This window comes from Aspergillus sydowii (genome assembly GCF_001890705.1).
Source record: "Aspergillus sydowii CBS 593.65 unplaced genomic scaffold ASPSYscaffold_4, whole genome shotgun sequence".
NCBI lineage: Eukaryota > Fungi > Ascomycota > Eurotiomycetes > Eurotiales > Aspergillaceae > Aspergillus > Aspergillus sydowii.
The window spans coordinates 2,214,284-2,234,264 of NW_024467862.1; the positions used below are offsets into that span (position 1 = coordinate 2,214,284).

Genomic DNA, 19,981 nt, shown 5'->3' on the forward strand with positions numbered 1-19,981 from the left:
AACCAGAAGGCCTGTACTAAGTACTTGGGGCCACAGCCATGGAGTGGCCATAAAAATAAGCTGCAATTGGAGACAATATTACAATCATAACTCACGATGCACCCCACAGGCCTGGTAGGGTCGGCTGGCTGCTTTACTCCGTACAGAACCAAGTGCGAACCACACGGATAGCGAATGTACTGGCGATATCCTGCATCAAACTACCACTATTGTATACTTCAAACACGCCTGCCCGAAAATCACGAGTAACACCAGGGTAAATACAAACAACATTGTCCAAAACTACATTATCCTAGTCATGAGAGATGTGCAAAACAGCGGGGTTCCCGGAATCTTTCGACCAAATCTCAAAGGAACCGAATTCTGCCCCAATATATATTGAGAATTGCCCGTCATCACCGGCAGCCTTACAGGCGTCCGTAATATCCAGCAGAGGCGGGTTTGTCAACGCCGGCACAGGGAAAATGTTGATAGCGTCCGTCGAGGGAGGCGCATTATTGCCATTCACTGTGGCCTCATCCCAGTCGGAGGAGACAGCGGGAGAAACAGTCAGATTGAATCCATACTCTGGGAGTCTGGTGAAGGCTGGAAACTGCACAGTGCACTGAGTAATAGTGGAAGAATCCACCTCTTCAGGAATCTTGAACCCGACAATACTGCGGATCCAGGCAAGACCGCCAGTGTTTGCCCGCAGCTTATCCCCAGAGCCGTACGTGCACTGGTAGCAGTCGTTATCAGGGCAGTCGGTGCAGCTCACCGTCGAACGCATGACGGTTGAGTCTTTGATGGCAGGTCTGTTGACCTGGGCTGCTTGGGAGGCAGTCGTGAGAATCGCAAAGCCGGAGATAATCTTGAAGGTATACATTTTGGAGGGTTGAGAGTCAGTTTTGCAAAGGAGACTGAGATTGAGAGAAAGGGACAAAGGTATCTGTTTGAGTAGAATATTCAGAACCCCCGAGAAAGGCGATGTATTTATACTCACTTTACCAAACATGTGGAACTTAATGGATTCCTCGTATTTGGACGCCTTCGTATCATTGTAATCCCCCACAACGCCCCCAGGAAGCAGGGCGAAATGCCGACTGGAGACATGCATCGGATGGAATCTGGTTGGCCCCGGGGGGATCACGATCTCAACGCATGTTTTACCCAATACGAATCGGGATCCAATGAAAGACCTGGGTCGTGGCGATCGTCAGTGGAAGAGTTCAACTGCCGAGGATGATTGGAGATGTTTCTTCAGCTTCTCGAAAAACCGAGCTCATAAGAGTCACCGCATCACAGTGGCGTTGACCGGTGCTTTGTGAGATATGGGATGCTTCGCTTGCCCAGTTGATACCTGGTCCCACTTTGGTGCCTGTGAGCAAATGGGCCATATGCTTGGGAGCGACGACAACGACTGGGGTCTACCCCGGGCGAGACACTGTGTCTATAAATATCTGTAGGGCTGAGAATGTGCAGTACTTCAGCCAAGGCTGGCTGACTGACGTTTTGCAGAGGGTTCATGTGTCGGGCTAAGGCTCATTCTACTTGATTTGGATCTCCCTCAACTATGCCACGAATAAGCCGACGTATTTCGGGCGCCCGAATTTTGCCCATTAATTTACAGTTTAACAAGTCATAACCCTCTTCAGGCGCATCGAGCCACGCGATGGCATTTATAGTTGCGATACAAAGATACGACATGCGTACCCTCGGACATATCAAGTCCTTCATGAGATGTCTCGTTATGAACCGATGTTAGTGGCACCACCAATTGATTCAGATAGAATGGGGCTCCTGGGAAGCCGAGTAAAGATCTGATGCGCCGTAGCCTTGTCATGTTGTCATGTTGTTTCGGAGCCACCGACTGCAGAGCTTGACTCCGAGACCTGCAGTGTCGTACAACATCGAGGGATGATTTGGTATCCATACCACTTCCCCGACATCAGAATTAGCACTACTTAGGGTCGGCACCCTCCGATCATGCCACATTTGACCCTCGGGTGTGGATGGCGCTCTTTATCCACGACCCTTCTGGCGCATGCGCATGTCATGTTGGAACCATGAAAGCCACGCTTCTCAGAAATAGCATTGCTTTTGCAGCTTCTTGGAAAACCCAAGGATCAAAACCTCTCGACTCTACACTCGGTCGGCAAAATAGCAGGCAAACCGGTAGGTGGAGAATATGCAAGGCGCCATTCGAATGTGTCGTTGACTCATTTTCAACATACGAAGAGGCCTGGAGACGCCCATAGTGGCCTGGTCCCGGCCCATACCATTCCGGAGTAGAAGGCACAGCTCCCCATGTCAAACCGCGATACCCCAAATACTTATATTGTCCCTGAACGTGGCGGACAGGCTTCGGAGTTTATAAAGTCGTGTAGGTACACTGGTCTGTGCCAACGATGTGCCGACCTTATGAGCGTGTCCCAATTTGACTTAGGTCTTACCGAGATAAAGAGAAAAGCGCATTATCCTACAAAGAGCTGCGATCAAAGTCACTGGAGACCTTGGACTAAGTCATGTTAAGGTTGTTCTGAGAAGTTTCTATGGATGGCCTGATTGCCTGACGCCCCTGTATGCCTGAGGCTCCAGAAGTGGACTCTGTAAGGTGATTCGGCAATCTCGTTCCCGGCTGGCCACTAAGCTCGACTTTGTTACGATACAATACAAAAGGGCGGAGAAGCTGTCTGTTACCGAACACAGGCCATTGGTTCATTTCTGACTGAATGCTATTCCTATTGGTGAAAATTATGATAGAAATTTATAGTGTAATAAACATACCGCGCATTATACAAAAATACATCAACAAAAGTGAAGTCGCATAAGAATAAGCTCCATGAAAGGGGAATTGAGGGACCGAAGCTACTCGGTAGCGGTAATACTGATCCCGCCATCCCCGCTCAAATGCCTGGCCTTGTTGCCCCTGTCTTCTCTTCGGTGCTCTGGTCAAGGCATTTATCTGCCAGCTCGCATGATTAATTCAACTCTTTTCACAGGACTCGAGCTGTTGCCCGCGTCCCCGCTGCGCTTCCTGTGATTTGTTGCTTGCCTTTCCCGCATCTCGCGTGCTTCCAAGTTGGTTCGAGCGGCTCGCTGAAGTGGACCGACAGACCGCGCGCTTCCATCCGATCGTCTCTACAATTAATTTCCTCCTTATCCGTTAAAACTCCCCCTTTCCGGATCGAGTCACATCTTCGACCTTCAGGATTCTCTGCCCTCGACCTCTCTCCCACATTCGCTTCTGGAGACCGTTCAATCGCTTGAGATGGCTGAGATCAATGGGAGCTTTGCCTCCCCTGTGGCAGATGCCACTGTCTATCCTGCACTTTTCCAGCCCGCCGGCCTGGTCGCGGATTTTCTCAGTGGATTGACGTTGTGGAAGACTCTGGCGACTCTGTTCGCCTTGGCCGTAGTCTACGACCAGTGTAAGTTTCGCCGGGAACACCGAGTTACTTCCAGCCACTAATTGCCTGTCTTGCAGTCCGATACATCTATCTCAAAGGTGCCATTGTTGGCCCAGCATGGAAACTCCCGTTCATGGGACCCTTCCTGCAGTCCGTCAACCCGAAATTTCACGAATACAAGGCGAAGTGGGACAGCGGCGAGCTGAGCTGCGTGTCGGTTTTCCACAAGTATGTCCTGCATTCGCATAACACAAACTTGTTTTTACATTCTTTTTTTGGTCCTGGATACTAATTTTAATTTGCTAGATTTGTTGTCATCGCTTCCACCCGTGATATGTCCCGCAAGATCTTCAACTCGCCCGCATACGTCAAGCCCTGTGTCGTGGATGCCGCGCACAAGTTGCTTGGTAAGACCAACTGGGTGTTTTTGGATGGCAAGGAGCACGTTGATTTCCGAAAGGGCCTGAACAACCTTTTCACTCGCCACGCTCTGTCTTGCTATCTTCCTCGCATGGAGGAGGTCTACAATGACTACTACGCGCGCTTCCTCCAAAAATCCAAAGAAAGAAACCACGAGCCGACCCCGTGGATGCCTGAATTCCGTGAACTCATGTGCGCCGTTTCTTGCCGTACATTTGTCGGCCACTACATCAGCGACGAGGCCATTATGAAGATTTCCGATGACTACTACAACATCACCGCTGCCCTGGAACTCGTCAACTTCCCTATCATTATTCCGTTCACAAAGACCTGGTACGGAAAGAAGGCTGCGGATATGGTTCTTGAGGAATTCGCAAAGTGCGCTGCCAAGAGTAGGGCTCGCATGTCTGCTGGTGGTGATATCAGCTGTATCATGGATGCATGGATTAAGGCCCAGCTCGACTCGGCTAAATACCGCGAGAAGATTGCTCAGGGCATCGAGGTCGACTCGTCCGAGAAGCCTCCTCAGGTTCTTCGCGATTTCACCGACTATGAAGTCTCCCAAACCGTATTCACCTTCTTGTTCGCCTCCCAGGATGCGACCAGCTCTGCTTGCACCTGGTTGTTCCAACTCATGGCTGATCGTCCCGAGATTCTTGACAAGGTCCGCGAGGAAAACCTGCGTCTTCGCAATGGAGACGTGAAGGCACCTTTGACTATGGAGTTGCTCGACAACATGACTTACACTCGCGCTGTCGTCAAGGAGACCCTCCGCTACCGCCCCCCTGTCATCATGGTTCCTTACGTCGCCAAGAGAGACTTCCCTATCACCGATAAGATTACTGTGGCCAAGGGCTCTATGATCATCCCATCTGTCTACCCTGCTACTCGTGATGAGGAGGCTTACCCCAATGCGGACTCATTCGACCCTGATCGCTGGGTCACTGGTATTGCCGAAAAGCACCCTAAGAACTGGCTTATCTTCGGCACTGGACCTCACTACTGTCTCGGTCAACAATACGCCGTCTCTAACTTGATGGCGATGATTGCGAAAGCCAGTATGGAGATGGACTGGATTCACACCCCGACTCCCCAGTCTGAGGATATCAAGGTCTTTGCTACCATCTTCCCTCAGGTATGTCCGCTCAATTTTGTCCAATGTCATTCAATTTTATACGCACCCCTTGGTTCCGAGACTAACATTGCAACAGGATGACTGCCTTCTTACGTTCCGCCCTCGCGCGTGATTTTATATTTAAAAGCGGTAAACCGGAGTTTCAGTCAATATACTATGTCTTGGTGGCGCAATTCACGTGGTGAAACTCAAACATGCGACTCAGGACCTCAAAAGCACTCGCTTTGTGGGCCCTCAACCCCGGGGTCTCTGTCCTGGAGATAGAACAACCGAAGGGTTTTCTTCTTTTCCTCTTCTCCCTCTGTATCTATTTTCACAGATCCAAAACGCCACTCTCCGACAGGTGTACCATTTTTGTTGTTTGATTCTGTTTTGTGTGGATAATTCTGGAATAACGCCGGTTCTCCGCCTGTCCCCGCGGCACGTTTCGAAACGGCCTCGCCTTTCGACTCTGCCGCGCGGAGAGTGGAAGGGGAGTTAAGACTGGCTTGGGATAAAACCATGTAATATGGGAATGAGCCACGTGGAGTTGTTTGCATTGCGTGATCTCTTGGTCACGCCTTTCGCCTTCGAATGACCTAGATTATGCTACTTATATTAATATTAATTATGAGATTATTTTGTTATGGAAGAAAGCCGTTCGTTTTAACTAGTAAAACTAAAAAAAAATACTTGGGGTTAAATTAAATCCCGGGTCCGATTGAACAATCATTTCAAGATCTAGTGAATGTATGTCATGTAGAAAATTAAATATCCTCGAGGTAAGCGTGTTACACTACATAAAGATATACTGCTGCATCATCGGTATCTCATTTGTGCATTCATGGTAGATACAAGAAAGAGGTGGCTGAGCTAATGTGATAGAATACCTCAACGACCAAAGCCAAACCAGCCGCGCCGGCCAGTCGTCCTTTCTTCAGCTGCTGGTTCTGCCGGGGTCGCACCTGCTGAGACAGCGGCCTTGCCCTCACGGGGATAGTCGATGTAGTTCCACGCGACATCAAGAAAGAGCGGCTTGACAGGGATTGGGCGTACCTCAGGTGGGTAAGGGACAAGATTATCCAAGTCGAGGCGATCGCCTGAGTACTCGTGGAGACGCTCAACGAGCGGACACTGGTTGGTTGACTTAGAGGACTGCTCCTGGGCGGATATACTCTCGAGGGTGACCAGGCCTTGGTATTTGGTGACGAGGGCTTGGAGTTCGTGCTCAAGTGCCTGGGCTTGGCTGAGCGAGACGTCTGATCTTGGTGTTTCGTCAATCTCGGCCTTGGACTGGGATGATGCAACGGTTTCTGACGCGAGGGATAGGGCTTGTGAGAACAATGCTAGGGCGTTCTGAGACTTCCCAAGAAGCGCATGAGAGCGGCCAATGGTTAGGCACCTAATCAAGTCATGTTAGTGTAAGCGAATCACCAAAAGGCATGGGGTGAGCCCTACCTTAAAGCACGGAAGTAGTTGCGCTTCGCTTCAAGCTCCCGAACAAAGCCTGTGTCTGCGGCAATTCCCGGTAGATCAAGAATGAACTCAATACTCTGCAAGGTGGAGTCATGCAAAACCACCCTCTCACGCAACCACGTCAATTTCTTGCCGCTGGATTCGTCATATTCAGACGCCGCCTTTTTATTCTTTGCCAATTGCATCCGACTCGGCTCAAAGATGATACCGTCGTTCTCACCACACAAAACCCGGTTACGTCCGATTCTCCAGCCCACCAGGGCATAGTTCACGGCTGTCCGCGTTATTTGCAAGCTTTGCATCCTCTTGTCACTGGGATCCACACCCTCCCCCGCAAGGTCATCAATAGCCGTCTTTGTGGCATCAACCGCGTCCTGGCTGGCGATGATCACGTTATCGTATGCTGCGGCTTTGTCCTTTGCGGAGGCGGAGCTTCCCTCGGGGGCATTGAGCCAAGCAGCAAGACGAGACTCCTCAGCTGATGCCGCTGCGAGCGCTTGAGAAATCGCAGCGTCTTCTATTGCGACAGTGTGTGACCTCCATGTAATACTCTCAGGTAGCTTCTGGACATCCCCGTCTGCAGTTCGTCGTGTCCCAGCCGCGTCTTCTTTCAGGCAATTGGGGTCGGCCTTCTCAACCTCGGATCTGATGTCAGCGTCGTTGGGGAAGTATTCAATGGCCAATGACGGTATAGGCTTCGACCGTGGAAGCTTCATTTGATATGCTGCATATCGTAAGCTTGGGTCGATATTGCCGGACAAAAGATCACGAAACGCATCCTTCCTTGCGGATTGGCCTAGCGCAGTATAGATGACCCGCGAAACGGAGTAATTTCGAACGCATTGTTCCCAGCTACGTTTCTCCAGACATGATGCCCCGATGAGTGAGCTCAAGTACGCCCGTGCTTCTAGAACATCTGTGTCCGTAGCGCCGGAGCTGCTCTTATTTTCCAGTAGGCCGGCCAGTTGGTTGGCGTATCCAGCCGCTTTGTTTAGTCGTGAGATGATATGACGCCGCGCAGAGCCGGATATTCCTTTCGCTGATGGATCTGCCGAATGTGTTGATTTCATGTGCATCGCTTGAGCCCATGCCCGTTCTGCACTAAGAAGGAGGAGATGGACGTTGCTGCAAGCAATTGTTCATTAGCCCTTGTGATGAAGAACGAAAGAAGTTCTCGATTGGAAACATACGCGACATTTTGACCAACATAATCAGCACTGATAGGAGGCTTAGAGGTATATTTCCGGCCCTTAGGAGTAGTTTGCCCAAGTTTCTTGCGAATATTGTGCAATTTGCGGGTTGTGTGTGCCCGATAGCCATTGTAGTCTCCAGCCACGAGGACCTCCTCTCTCCGAGCGAAGATATAATCGGTGATGTCCATGGTCGCAGGAATTTGCTGTCAATGGGCCTGGGTCGGAACGAGGGGCTAAATCAGCAATTATTGTTCATTGCCGGCCACATCAACCCCAGCAGAGTGGAGGAGTGGCTCGTGAGTTGTGGCCCGCCCGATCATAAGGTGCGCGGTCAAACTTAATCCCGAACCTGCTGTTCGGCCTTTTGCTTTCTGCGCCGTTGAGCCGCCAAAATTTCGCCTGCTGTCAACACTGCTGATTGAAGCTGCCACCACTACTTATTTTTTCTCTCTCTCTCTCGCTATTGTTTTCTTATAGTAACTGCGAGCCTGCCGAACATTGAAATTAAGTTCAACGATATTGCAGGTAGGCATCACCTCGGTTGGCATCGCAGTCTCCGCAACTCTGGGGTGTTCATTGTCTTGCAGCTTTCCTCCCCGAGAACCGAACAGAAACCGATATGCTATCTCGTTTAACGGAACTACGGTGAAATTCTAGGCCAAAGCCTACGCTTTCGAGGGGGGATGCTGGAACGGACCGCGGGATGTGTTGAGAACGCAGGGCGGCGTCTCCTCCGAGACCAGAATGGAGCTCTCCGAAATCGAAAAGCCTTCTGTACCAAGCTTGGAAAATACGCCAGCAGCAACTCCGGTTATTCCAAAAGGCAATTTGGTCCTCGGCGGACGCTGCAATTGCGAGACTCGAGCACAAACACCGGCCAAATTCCGAGCGATTCACAAGCCCCAACACTCGGATTTTTGTATCCCAGTCAGACGCAAGAATTTGTGATTACTTGCTTGCTTCGCTATTCAGGAATTCTACCTGCGCGAAGGAAGAGACGGACTGGCACCCCTGCCTGCAGAACATTTACCTCCAGAACTGGGTTTCATCGAGCAGTCGGTCTGGAAGAGCTGGTGGGCGCTCGCGACAATGGAAATCATCAACCGGATAGAGAGTGGTCAAGACATACCCTCGTGGAACTGTTGGGAAAAGGGATACTCAATGAAGCCGACAGGGCGTGGCAGCTCTATACGCTTGCTGGCCAGCCATCTGATTTAAACCAAGCTTTACTTGCGCAGTTTAGCAAATCAGAAAACAAGACAAATCATAGGAGAGCAAAACATTTGTTCCATGTGATTGCTGAGACGTCACGCTCCGCGGGAGATTACCTGAATATAACAAAATCCTGTCTCGCTGCTGAGGAATCAGGAGAGCTGATGGGAATCTGCCAGGAAGCAGAAGCTCATGGCCACGGAGTGTTATGTTGGGCTTTCGCTCTAGTCTACTATGTAGAGAGGGCTAAATGGGCTCTTGCTCAAACTTTATATGAAACATTTCGGTCATGCTCGGATAGCGCCACGCTGTGGGAGACCATGCTCCCGCTCCTGAATCAGCCCTTGGTGCCAGCTTATCTGCTTGATTTATCCGTGCAGCTACAGACCGAGGCAAGCATAACAGCCAGCTCTGACGAGATGCAGCCCAAATTCCTCGATTTCTTTCTCCATAGGGCTTTCAAAACCGAGGTAATCGTGGGGAATATGTCAACAGAGGACCTTCTCCATCTCCTTCAGAACTTCCGGTCCGCAGGGGTCCTGGAGGCCAGCGCGTTGCTTCACTGCATCCACACCCTCCAGAGCTCGAAAACCAGGTCGAAAATCATCAGATCCATTGTCATTTATCGTGAATTCCGCGAGCTTATGGAGGCCTCAGAGCTCCATTCTTCGCTGCTTCGTGATTTACTCGGAAAACTCGCCCGGTTGGAAATTACCACCGGTGTCGAGTATTTTCTCTCCGAATACTCCCATTTTTATTCCAAACCCCCCGTGGAAGCATTCAGACTCGCTCTAATTGCGTTCTCTCGGGTTCCTGATCCGTCCGGTGTTGCGCGAGTGTTCAAGGAATATGTCGTCCAGTACGGGCAGCCGCAGTCTTGGAAATTGCTTACACCTATCCTTTACGCTCACGCCAAAATGGGCAATGTAACCGACACTTTGACTGAGTTTGATAAGTTATCTAAAGCTCATGGCCTCACACCCAATACACATTGTTGGAATATCCTGCTCACGGCTTTTGCGAATGCTGGCGATCTCGCAGGGTGTTTTTCGCACTTCAAGATGATGTCTGAACAAGGGGTGAGGTTTGATTCTCACACATTTGGTATCTTAATGGGTTTATGCGCTCGTCGGGGTGAAATTGACGTGGTCCTTAAGCTACTCGATACAGCCAAACAGCAACATGTTAAGCTAACAACTCCTATGCTCGACACAATCGTGGAAGCTTATTGCAGGATCAAGGATTTCAAAGCGGCAGAAAGCTTTGCGAAGACCTGCCTTGAAATCGACGTGGAAGGCTCACGGGTGAGGATGTGGAATGTTTTACTATGGAATTACGCATTTCAGATGGACCTGAAATCGATTTCTAGAGTTCGTTCAACAATGGAGACCGCGAAAATACAGCCCGACGAAATGACTTATTCGACATTCATTCTCAGCTTGGTCCTTCTAAGACAAACTGACTCTGCGCGTCGCATCCTTAGGGTGCTTCACCGAAGCGGTCGAATGCACGCTACAGAATTTCATTATGCCCTTGTCCTGTACGGCTACATGAGAGAACGCAATCGTGATATGGTGCACATCATATTTCGTGAGATTGAATCCCGGTTTGGTAAAGCTGGTTTAAGCTCTCGTCTTCTTTATCTGAGAACCGAAGTGCGTCGGGATCTGGGCCTTATCCACGAGAAAGGGGGCGAGGTGGATAACGCCAATGCTCGTTTGGGGCATGCGGAGGAATTCCTTGCTGAAATTATCAATGATTTCGATCCTGCAAAACTAGCGATAAAGCAACCAAAACCGGGTGCGAAAAATTCTCGAACTGCCCAGGCTTTGGCTTTTCCCGCGAGTTATTACGAGTCTCTCATGAAAGAGTATGCGAAGCATGGTGCACTAGACAAGGTTAAGCAACTATTTGACGCGTATGCGAAGCTTCAAGGATTGTCGTTCGAAAATGCCCTCGAAGCTGCACCACTCAACCTTCTTACGCCTTTAGCGCGCGCATATCTAAAGGCAGAGCAACACAACCAAGTGGATGAGTGTTGGGAGATTTACTTTCGCCGTGCTCAAGAGATAGGCAAGCCTATAAATGAGAGCGGGTGGAAACATTTATTTCTGTCAGACTCCCCCAAACCACCACATTACACCGCACAAGGCTTTGGAAGGAGAGACAATGATGGCTTACTCATGGAATCGGAGCCGCAAACAACCTCTTTCGCCTCTGAAAGACTTCGAATACTTCCCACGTTCCGTTTCTCACTTTCTCGGATCTTGTCCGTGTGCATGCAATCGCTTGCACACCGAAATAGACTGGCCAAGATAGATCGACTGTTGACAGAAGTTGAGAGTGCTGGGTTCGCTCTGACAACTTTTAATTGGTCTACATACGTGCAGCTGTTTGCGTCCTCCGATAAGCCGTCGTATACGCTTAGAGCCTTCGCAGTTTTCGAGGAAAAGTTCATGCCAGCATTCCCAGGATGGAAATACTTCCGGAGGTCACAGGGTATTAAACACTCCGATGTGTCATCTGCATTCGATATAATTGAGAAACGCGGCATGCGAAAACAAGGCAGCATGTTGGGTCCGAGGGGTAAGAAATACTGGAGCGAAATGAATCCAGATTTCATGCAGCCAACCTACCCTACGCTTGTGCACCTTGCCGCTGCTCTACTTCGGGTCCGTGGGAGAAGCATCGAAGACGGGAATGCCCAACTTATTTCTCTCTACAAAACTGCCCCCAAAACAATTGCCGCCATAGCCGAAATGCCGCGTATGCGGGACAAGTTCCAGGGTGTTTTGCTAAGACGTTACCCGTTGCAACCTGATCCAGTACGTCCAGAAAAGGAGCAGTTCGTGTGGACGGGCGGGATTCTGGGAGTTGGTGGACGCCGCAGGATGCCACAGAGTGCAGAGTCTCGCGAAGAACCAGTATCCAAAATATCAGATGGATTACCTTCTCAAGCTATTGACACCAGCATTGATAACCCGTCCCGCTCTGAAGACGCCAGGGTAGTTGTATCGCCGTCGAGTTTAGATACCAGGAGTGCAGACCCTCACAGTTCTGCGGACCCTTATTCATCACATTGGTCAACGTTAACTCACGAGGATAAATTCGATCTTGAAGCTGATACGCTACTGTCGACAAGGCGCAGGCTACTAGGAAACGACGATGAATTGATGGACGATGATTCTGTGGACGAAGAACTGCTGGAAGACGAAGATCTCATATCTGCGGAACAAGAAGACGACACCAATGCCGCAGAAGCCGAGCGGTAACAGAGTTATGCCTCCCTTATGAGGAGATACCAAGCGACCAAGCGAAGTATCTTGAGCAGACTGCCGGAATGAGCAGCATTACTAGGTGGTAGGCCCACCCACATTATTCTTGTGCAAAATGATTTTTATGTATTATACTGTACCATACTGTAATATATGATATAACGCTATATTCACCATTATGTATATTCTTTTAATAACCGAGACTCATCATTTGCAATCTGTCATTGAGCGTCTTATACTGCTGAGCTTTGTATTTATCTTCTTCGGTGTTGGTATGATTCTCGGAGCGGGAATGCAGCTCCGACCCTATGATTAGTCATTAAATCAACGCGTCGCCTGGCCGCCGTGTCCAGGCGCGTTGCAATTATGCCTATTTGGGACGACGTGTTGGTAAAGAATCTCCATCCCACCCTTCCATGATTCTTCAGTCACCAGAGAGCATCAAGACCCATCACTGCAAATTCGATCAATTTGTCACACCAATTGACCGAAGAGCTCCCGTACTCTCCGACTTATTGGTCCCATTACTCGCCAATTTTTCCTCGTTTTTATCCTACTGTCGGTGGAATAACCCTTCGTCATGGACGGAGCGCAACTCCGTGATGAGGCCGCTCAAGATAGAGTGCGAGCGGCCACTGAATTTCTTGACCCAAGTAAGCACCGGAACTGTCTTTTCGGATCGTATTGTGTTTTACTAACGACGTTTCTTTCATAGCTGATACTCGAGAGCGTAGGTCAGTCGTCATCTACCTGGGCCCCTTCTTGAAACGCTCAAACCGAGAACCTGACCGAATTGAATAGCTACCGGGCAGATATTGTGCTGATGCTGAACCGGAAATTACGGCGGTTGATTGTACGTATTATCTCGCTTTATTGGCAATGGCAGAAATTGAATAGGGCCTAACCATTTCGAATGTAGGTCAGCATCGATGAAATTCGAGCCCATAATCGTGAAATGGCAGAAGGGTAAGCTGAAATGTCTATATAATATATTCCATACTGCTAACTAGGATCGTAGTCTTCTTACATCTCCATTTGACTGGTCGGAAGCATTCGACAGAGCCCTCAAGGGTATTATTAAGACGCTAGGCCGCCCACCGAGTGAATCTGCAGACGATGTGGTATGCTTTTCCAACCCCCCCTCTCCTTCTCGAATCTCTCATAAGCCCTCTAACATACAACAGAACTATTACTGTGCTTACATCGGAGCTTTCGGAGAATTCTCATGCAACCCAAGAACACTCGGATCCTCACACCTGAATCGGATGGTTTCCCTGGAAGGCATTGTCACGAAATGTTCCTTGGTCCGGCCGAAAATTATCCAAAGTGTCCATTACAATGAGAGCAAAGATAGATTTGTTGCGAGGAGATACAGGGATCAGACTATGACAGCCAGCGGCATAACAAATATGAACGTTTATCCACAAGAGGATGATGAGAAGAATCCGGTATGTGTTATCGAGAGATGCGGATTGTACGCCGCTAACGTTTTTTATGGAATAGCTTATTACTGAATACGGATATTCTACATATATGGACCATCAAACTATATCCATCCAAGAGATGCCCGAACGTGCCCCAGCTGGCCAGCTTCCTCGAAGCGTCGATGTCGTCGTGGACGACGATTTGGTTGATCGAGCGAAGCCCGGAGACAGAATTCAGCTGGTGGGAATCTACCGTTCTTTAGGAAACCGAAACGCGAGTTCTGGGTCTTCTACCTTCCGTACGCTCGTCATGGCAAATAACATCATTCAACTATCTTCAAAATCCGGTGGAGGAATTGCGCAGGCAACTATCACGGACACTGATATTCGGAATATCAACAAAATCTCCAAGAAGAAGCACGTTTTCGAATTGCTATCCAACTCCCTCGCCCCTAGCATCTATGGTCACGATTATATCAAAAAGGCTATCTTGCTCATGCTCTTGGGTGGTATGGAAAAGAATCTTGATAACGGCACACATTTGCGTGGAGACATCAACATTCTCATGGTTGGAGACCCTTCAACGGCAAAATCTCAAATGCTCCGGTTTGTTCTAAATACTGCCCCTCTAGCGATAGCTACGACTGGTCGCGGTTCTTCTGGTGTTGGTCTCACTGCTGCCGTCACCTCAGACAAGGAGACGGGAGAGCGAAGGCTCGAGGCCGGTGCCATGGTGCTGGGTGATAGGGGCGTGGTTTGCATTGACGAGTTCGATAAAATGAGTGACGTCGATCGTGTCGCTATTCACGAAGTCATGGAGCAACAAACGGTCACCATTGCCAAAGCAGGTATTCACACCAGCTTGAATGCTCGCTGCAGTGTTCTGGCTGCTGCGAACCCTATTTATGGCCAATATGACCCCCACAAAGACCCCCACAAGAACATTGCTCTGCCCGATTCTCTTTTGTCTCGTTTCGATTTGTTGTTCGTCGTGACAGATGACATTGAAGATGCTAGAGACAGAATGGTTTCAGAGCACGTCTTGCGCATGCACCGCTATCGCCAGCCGGGTACTGAAGAAGGCGCTCCCGTGCGAGAGCAGCTCAATCAGACTCTAGGTGTTGGTATCGACGACGCTGAGGACACAAACCAGCCCACCGAAGTCTACGAGAAGTTCAACTCCATGCTGCATGTTGGAATCGCCATGGCAAACCGAGGTCGGAAGAAGGACGTCGAAATCCTGAGCATCCCGTTTATCAAGAAATACATTCAATACGCGAAGTCAAGAGTCAAGCCAGTCCTAACGAAAGGTGCTGCTGATCACATCGTTGAAACCTATTCCGCGCTGAGAAACGACGAGCTGTCGGCAAACCAGCGACGAACATCGCCAATTACTGCCCGTACTCTAGAAACTCTGATCCGCCTGTCAACCGCGCATGCGAAATCACGTCTGTCTAGCCGGGTTGAGGAGAAAGATGCCAGGGTAGCAGAGTCTATCCTGCGATTTGCTATGTTTAAAGAAATTGTCGAAGATGGACGCCGCAAGAGAAGAAAGGTCGCCACCTTCGATGAGGATTCTGAAACGAGTGATTCTGACTCGGATGACGATGATGATGGCCGTACACTTACAAACACATCATCCGCAACCCCTCGCTCTACCAGAAGGAATTTGCGAGCACGCGCAGCACAAGCTCGCGCTGAGGAAAATGACGACGTCGAAATGGGTGCCGAAGGTGATGATGTGTCCGTCGACGGCGACGGCCTGTACAATTCAAGTCCCCGGGGACAGCGGATACAATCGAGCCAGTCTCGTATGTCCGTTGCATCGTCCCGTCCAGCCTCTCAGCTTGTCGAATCCCAAACCGACACCTCACAATCACAGAATGCGTCTAGCGCCTCTGCGGCATCTCAGACCATTCAGCCTGCGCGTTTAACAGTCTTTCGTCAAGCACTCGGTCCCTTGATGGGAACCAAACTATTCACGTCGGGAGACACAGCTGACGTTGAGGAGCTCATTGGCGCCGTCAACACAGCAGTGCGCACGTCACGCTCTCTAGGGGAATCACAAGTCTTCCAACGGCCAGAGGCAATCCAGGCTTTGACGGCTATGAACGAGAGAAACGAATTGATGTGAGACCGCCCCTGCAATTTCAATCGCAAGTCCAACGTTTTTTGACTAATCCTTTTCTTTCCCCTCTAGGTACCTTGAAGACGATGAAACCGTGTATCGGATTTAGATGATTACAATATGCTACTTAACGAAAGCCGCATATCTATTTTGGAACTTGAATTGAAAGGGGATTTTTTCATTAGATTTTTATAATAGTTCATATCACGGGCGTTCTGGACGGTTACCTACAAGAGCGAAGATATACATACAAAGCCACGGCATTATCTTGTCTTGGGTGTCCTTCATGCGTATTTTTGTAGAAGTTTGATAAAATCCTACTACGTAGTAATTTAGTATGCAGCTCATCAAACAAATCCGTAAAGATTGAAGCTGAGATCGCGAGAAACTTCGATAACTTGTCACCATGGACTGAAATTAATTATGTTGGGTATAATATACTGCTGAATACAGAAGCAGAAAAGACCGAAAATCAAGCAGGGTTGGAAAATCGGATCAGCTTTCTACACCGTCTTCTTTCCTTTTGTCTTTGTCTGGTGACAATCCCATTATAGATGCGGAGTCATCTGATGAGAATGACGCGGTGCGTACACCCTCCCGAATCTGCGCTTGAGTTAAAGGAGACATGCCACGATTCAGTGTCTTCGACCCATTCCTCTTCCTACGTTGGCCCTGTTCAGGTCCTGAGCCTGGAGTAGATGGTGTAAGGCTGCTTCGGCGGGGACGGCCTGTTGCGGATGATCGGGACGGTGGCCGCTCGTCTGTGTCGACGGGGGTACTGCTGCGCGACGGCGTACGAGAATGTGAACCGGAGCGCGATGAGCGTCGAAGGGGTGACTTTGAGTCGTGCGCTAACTTGGAAATGCTTGGGTGGACATGATGGTTGTGGCGGTGACCCTTATCACCTTCAATAGTTCTGTGTAGAGTGGCCGCAGCAAGTCGGCGACGTCGCGACGCCTTCCAGCCAAGTCCTATCCACCAGAACCATGACCCATCGTGACGAGCGAGTTGGCGCTCCTTCTGGCGCAATTTCTCGCGAAGTTGGGCCCGTCGTTCGTTTTCCTTGTCCCAAAAGTCAGTGCGATAGTCGTCCCAATTACCTCGAAATTCAGGAGAAAACAATTTCGGCAGCAAAAGCAGGCGAATATGATCACCGCCTGGACTGAGGTCTTCCTCCACAAGTCCGGACTCCGGGTCAATATTGTGGTAATACTGGTGTGAAGTGCGACCACCACGTTTTTCGGATAACGGTCGGTCGAGGTAGTGGAAATCCCCTACTGCAGAGGGGGAGAAGGGAGTGGAGAACGGAAACAGGAAAGAGAGATACGAGAGCATTTCCTGCCACCAGGGGCCCCGAATCACCACGATCTTGGTGTTCATGGTTCGTAAGCCGCGATTGGCAATGGCGAGCCAGCGTCGGGGCCATCGGATGCCACGCTCCCATTGACCAGTGCCCCAAACAAGGAGTGCTGTTACCACACCTCCAAGTAGCGCAACGCGTTCCCACATCTCGACAACCCAGTATACCGATCCTCCAACTCCGCGTCCGTCTTCACGTGGACGCAGGAACAGTGCATAACCAAAGTATGTAATCCATGCTGCAAGCAAGAGCAGGAAAAACGTGTTCTGTCGCCGGCGTTCCCGCAGCGCCAGATACTGGGCTCTTAGTGAGCTTTCGAGGATGAGAAGATTCAAATATATCTGGGGGGGAGAGGAGGGTAGAGTCGAGAGAGGATCGGTGGTGGACGGCGGCGAGGGGGTATTTGGATCAGGCGAGCCCGAGGGGTAGGACTCTTGGCTGGGCGTCAATGGTTCTGCAGACGGAGCTGATAAAGAACGTAAACGATTACTAGGGGCTGGAGAGCCTTTCACGAGCTGGTCCAAACTCGGCGTTGCCATGATGAAGGAGGGTTTGAAAGTGGAAGTGGGCTATGGGCAGGTTGGCCGGGCCTCGGAAGACAGCGATGCGACGAGGAGTTGTGTGAGAGAAGAGCAAGTTGAGTAGGATTGTCGAAAAAGCATGGCCGCCGCACGGCTTTGAGCTATCTCATCGCGTGGGGGGCGATGTTATGTGTTGGCGACGGTCTTGCGGGTTGAAGATACGTAGTGCAGTGCTGGTGTTGAGGTGGAATAACAGTTGGGACGACGGGGATGGTCGCTCTTTGGCGGGCAACAACTTCATGTGGCAATCTCCACCACTTCAACTCCTACTAAAGTCTGCCTCTTCGATCTACATCAACGCCGCAAACTACGCACTCTTGAGTCTTCACACGGTCATTCAATCCTTGTTGCCGCACCTCCCCGAGTTTCGCTCACTTTTCGTTCGACTGACGTTGAGACTTTCCATTGGGTCGGGGATAACCGGTCTTTGGCGCTCTCGACACTTTTCTCCGTCATCATCGCCTCCTGTTGCCTACTGGCCACGTTATTTCTTATGAGCGAGAGTAACAGACGGAGAGTCCTTCTCTTCTGTTACTCTGATCTTTGCGCGACAAGGTGCCACCCGTCCAACCTTATTTGCGACTTTTCCATGCACCCCGACCCAGGGCCTCCGCCTCACTGAATACCGCTTTGTCTCGCCGTCAGACGTCGTCAATGGCATCCGAATCCTTAAACTCTTCACGCGGCGAGTTTCAAGACCGCAACCAACAGAATTCCGCAGCCGACAACGTTCCTCACGCCGCTCGCGGAACCGCCGCGACTCCATCTCCAATGGCGTGGTTTCCTTTAGGGTATCGAGAGGGATTCAGCCAGTGGGTATGTCCATAATCCCAGAGACGCGAAGACATGTCGGATTGGTACATGATTGTTGACGTTTCTATAGTGGTCTTCTATGCCAGCTGCCACAGCTGAACACAAGGTCCTCACCTATCTCCCCTACCTCCAGCACCAGCCGCCCACCCATTTACAGACCGGGAAAACGTCGAATGGCGCAAGCGGCGAAACCGCAAGTCTACAATCTGCGGATCAGAGCCAACAAGGCGAGGTAGTGGCCAATTCTATGGATGACCCGTACGGACCGCGACGATGGCTCTCCAGTATGGTGCAGTTAAGTGGCCAAAACCGCGCTCTCAACGAATTTTCTGTAGAGCGAGTGGGAGAGGAGGCAGACCAGCACTTGGTTATGCTTCACGGATATGGAGCGGGACTAGGATTCTTTTATAAGAATTTTGAGCCTTTGAGCCGGCTGGGAGGATGGCAACTTCACGCGCTAGACCTACTCGGCATGGGTCGCAGCACCCGACCATCCTTTCGCATTAAAGCCAAGGAACGTGAAGATGCTATCAGAGAAGCCGAAGACTGGTTTGTTGATGCGCTGGAAGAATGGCGCGTTAAACGCAACATTGAGCGCTTCACACTACTGGGACATAGCCTGGGCGGATACATAGCAGTGAACTATGCGCTCAAATACCCAGGACGCATCAACAAGCTGATCTTGGCTTCGCCGGTAGGAGTCCCAGAGGATCCCTATGCGATGGCATCTGAATTGCCCCAGAAACAGGATCAGGCTGCCATCGCGGCTTCCTCTGCCGCGGTGCCACCTGGCGATGCTCCTAAGGGTGACAATAACATTCTTCTCAAGGGTCCTCCGGCAGATGCATCATCAGACCGACCTCCTCGTCGCACAGTCCCCAAATGGTTTGCCTACCTATGGGAGGCGAACATCTCACCGTTTAGTCTTATCCGGTGGACCGGGCCTCTCGGGCCGCGTCTCGTCTCGGGTTGGACATCCCGCCGCTTTTCCCACCTCCCGGCCGACGAAGCTAAGGCTCTGCACGACTACTCATATTCGATCTTTAGCATGCGCGGTAGCGGCGAGTACGCTCTCGCCTACATCCTCGCACCAGGAGCATTCGCGCGAAGCCCACTCATCCGACGAATTGAAGGCGTTGGCCGGCAGATGATTCCCGCTTCCGTTCCTTCTTCGCCCTCTTCTCCAACAAACATTACAGAACTTAACAAGGCCAGGCGCGAAAACGGTCTCCCAGTCGTCTTTATGTATGGTGACCATGACTGGATGGACTACAAGGGTGGAATGGCAGCAGCGGCCAAAATCAGAGACGAGAAGCAGCGCGTCCTTGAAGGTGCGACGCCGGAGGAGCGCAAAGCAGATAATGGTTCTGCTAAGGTTGTCATGATCAAGAATTCCGGACACCACGTTTACCTGGATGGCTGGGAGCAGTTCAACGATACTGTTCTTTCGGAAATGGACGATGTGGCCCGGAAGGAACGGTCCAGGCCGTGATTCGCCTATTATAGATATTTTCTTTTAGCGTTTGGTTCGATTGGGGGTTATCGGGTGTATAGATCAGCGAGGTGTCGATTTTTGTATCTGTTGGTGCGACTTTG

At 50.4% G+C, this 19,981-nt stretch overlaps 7 protein-coding genes across 7 annotated transcripts; 4 read left to right on the plus strand and 3 right to left on the minus strand.

The window, feature by feature from the left end:
• Positions 1–292: 292 nt before the first annotated feature.
• On the minus strand, positions 293–865 carry ASPSYDRAFT_57592 (uncharacterized protein; the record flags this gene model as incomplete). Its single annotated transcript, XM_040849392.1, has 1 exon — positions 293–865. One exon carries the CDS (start codon positions 863–865, stop codon positions 293–295), a length of 573 nt encoding a protein of 190 aa, XP_040703944.1.
• A 1,982-nt stretch (positions 866–2,847) lies between these two features.
• erg5 (C-22 sterol desaturase erg5) lies at positions 2,848–5,437 on the plus strand. Its single transcript, XM_040846868.1, has 4 exons — positions 2,848–3,410; positions 3,467–3,617; positions 3,696–4,944; positions 5,021–5,437. The coding sequence occupies exons 1-4, from the start codon at positions 3,251–3,253 to the stop codon at positions 5,054–5,056; spliced, it is 1,596 nt and encodes a 531-aa protein (XP_040703945.1). The 5' UTR covers positions 2,848–3,250; the 3' UTR covers positions 5,057–5,437.
• A 377-nt stretch (positions 5,438–5,814) lies between these two features.
• Positions 5,815–7,780, minus strand: ASPSYDRAFT_89022 (signal recognition particle subunit SRP68; the record flags this gene model as incomplete). Its single annotated transcript, XM_040852100.1, has 3 exons — positions 5,815–6,325; positions 6,382–7,524; positions 7,590–7,780. The coding sequence occupies 3 exons, from the start codon at positions 7,778–7,780 to the stop codon at positions 5,815–5,817; spliced, it is 1,845 nt and encodes a 614-aa protein (XP_040703946.1).
• Positions 7,781–8,031: 251 nt separating this feature from the next.
• ASPSYDRAFT_44555 (putative translation regulator (Cya5)) lies at positions 8,032–12,310 on the plus strand. Its single transcript, XM_040846869.1, has one exon. It carries the CDS (start codon positions 8,276–8,278, stop codon positions 12,074–12,076), a length of 3,801 nt encoding a protein of 1,266 aa, XP_040703947.1. The 5' UTR covers positions 8,032–8,275; the 3' UTR covers positions 12,077–12,310.
• A 349-nt stretch (positions 12,311–12,659) lies between these two features.
• ASPSYDRAFT_149880 (MCM DNA helicase complex subunit MCM3) lies at positions 12,660–15,740 on the plus strand (the record flags this gene model as incomplete). The annotated part of the gene is made up of 8 exons (XM_040841955.1): positions 12,660–12,732; positions 12,795–12,813; positions 12,881–12,932; positions 12,999–13,045; positions 13,098–13,200; positions 13,264–13,527; positions 13,583–15,633; positions 15,704–15,740. 8 exons carry the CDS (start codon positions 12,660–12,662, stop codon positions 15,738–15,740), a joined length of 2,646 nt encoding a protein of 881 aa, XP_040703948.1.
• Positions 15,741–16,126: 386 nt separating this feature from the next.
• ASPSYDRAFT_148783 (Spo7-like protein) lies at positions 16,127–17,530 on the minus strand (the record flags this gene model as incomplete). The annotated part of the gene is made up of 1 exon (XM_040841840.1): positions 16,127–17,530. The coding sequence occupies one exon, from the start codon at positions 17,528–17,530 to the stop codon at positions 16,127–16,129; it is 1,404 nt and encodes a 467-aa protein (XP_040703949.1).
• Positions 17,531–18,343: 813 nt separating this feature from the next.
• ASPSYDRAFT_57598 (putative alpha/beta hydrolase) lies at positions 18,344–19,877 on the plus strand (the record flags this gene model as incomplete). The annotated part of the gene is made up of 2 exons (XM_040849393.1): positions 18,344–18,388; positions 18,456–19,877. 2 exons carry the CDS (start codon positions 18,344–18,346, stop codon positions 19,875–19,877), a joined length of 1,467 nt encoding a protein of 488 aa, XP_040703950.1.
• Positions 19,878–19,981: the final 104 nt, after the last annotated feature.

Coding starts and splice junctions, on each gene's coding strand:
- erg5 (XM_040846868.1), top strand. CDS start 3,251: ATGGCTGAGATCAATGGGAGCTTTGCCTCCCCTGTGGCAGATGCCACT. Junction 3,411..3,466: donor GGCCGTAGTCTACGACCAGT/GTAAGTTTCGCC, acceptor CCTGTCTTGCAG/TCCGATACATCTATCTCAAA. Junction 4,945..5,020: donor TTGCTACCATCTTCCCTCAG/GTATGTCCGCTC, acceptor ACATTGCAACAG/GATGACTGCCTTCTTACGTT.
- ASPSYDRAFT_44555 (XM_040846869.1), top strand. CDS start 8,276: ATGCTGGAACGGACCGCGGGATGTGTTGAGAACGCAGGGCGGCGTCTC.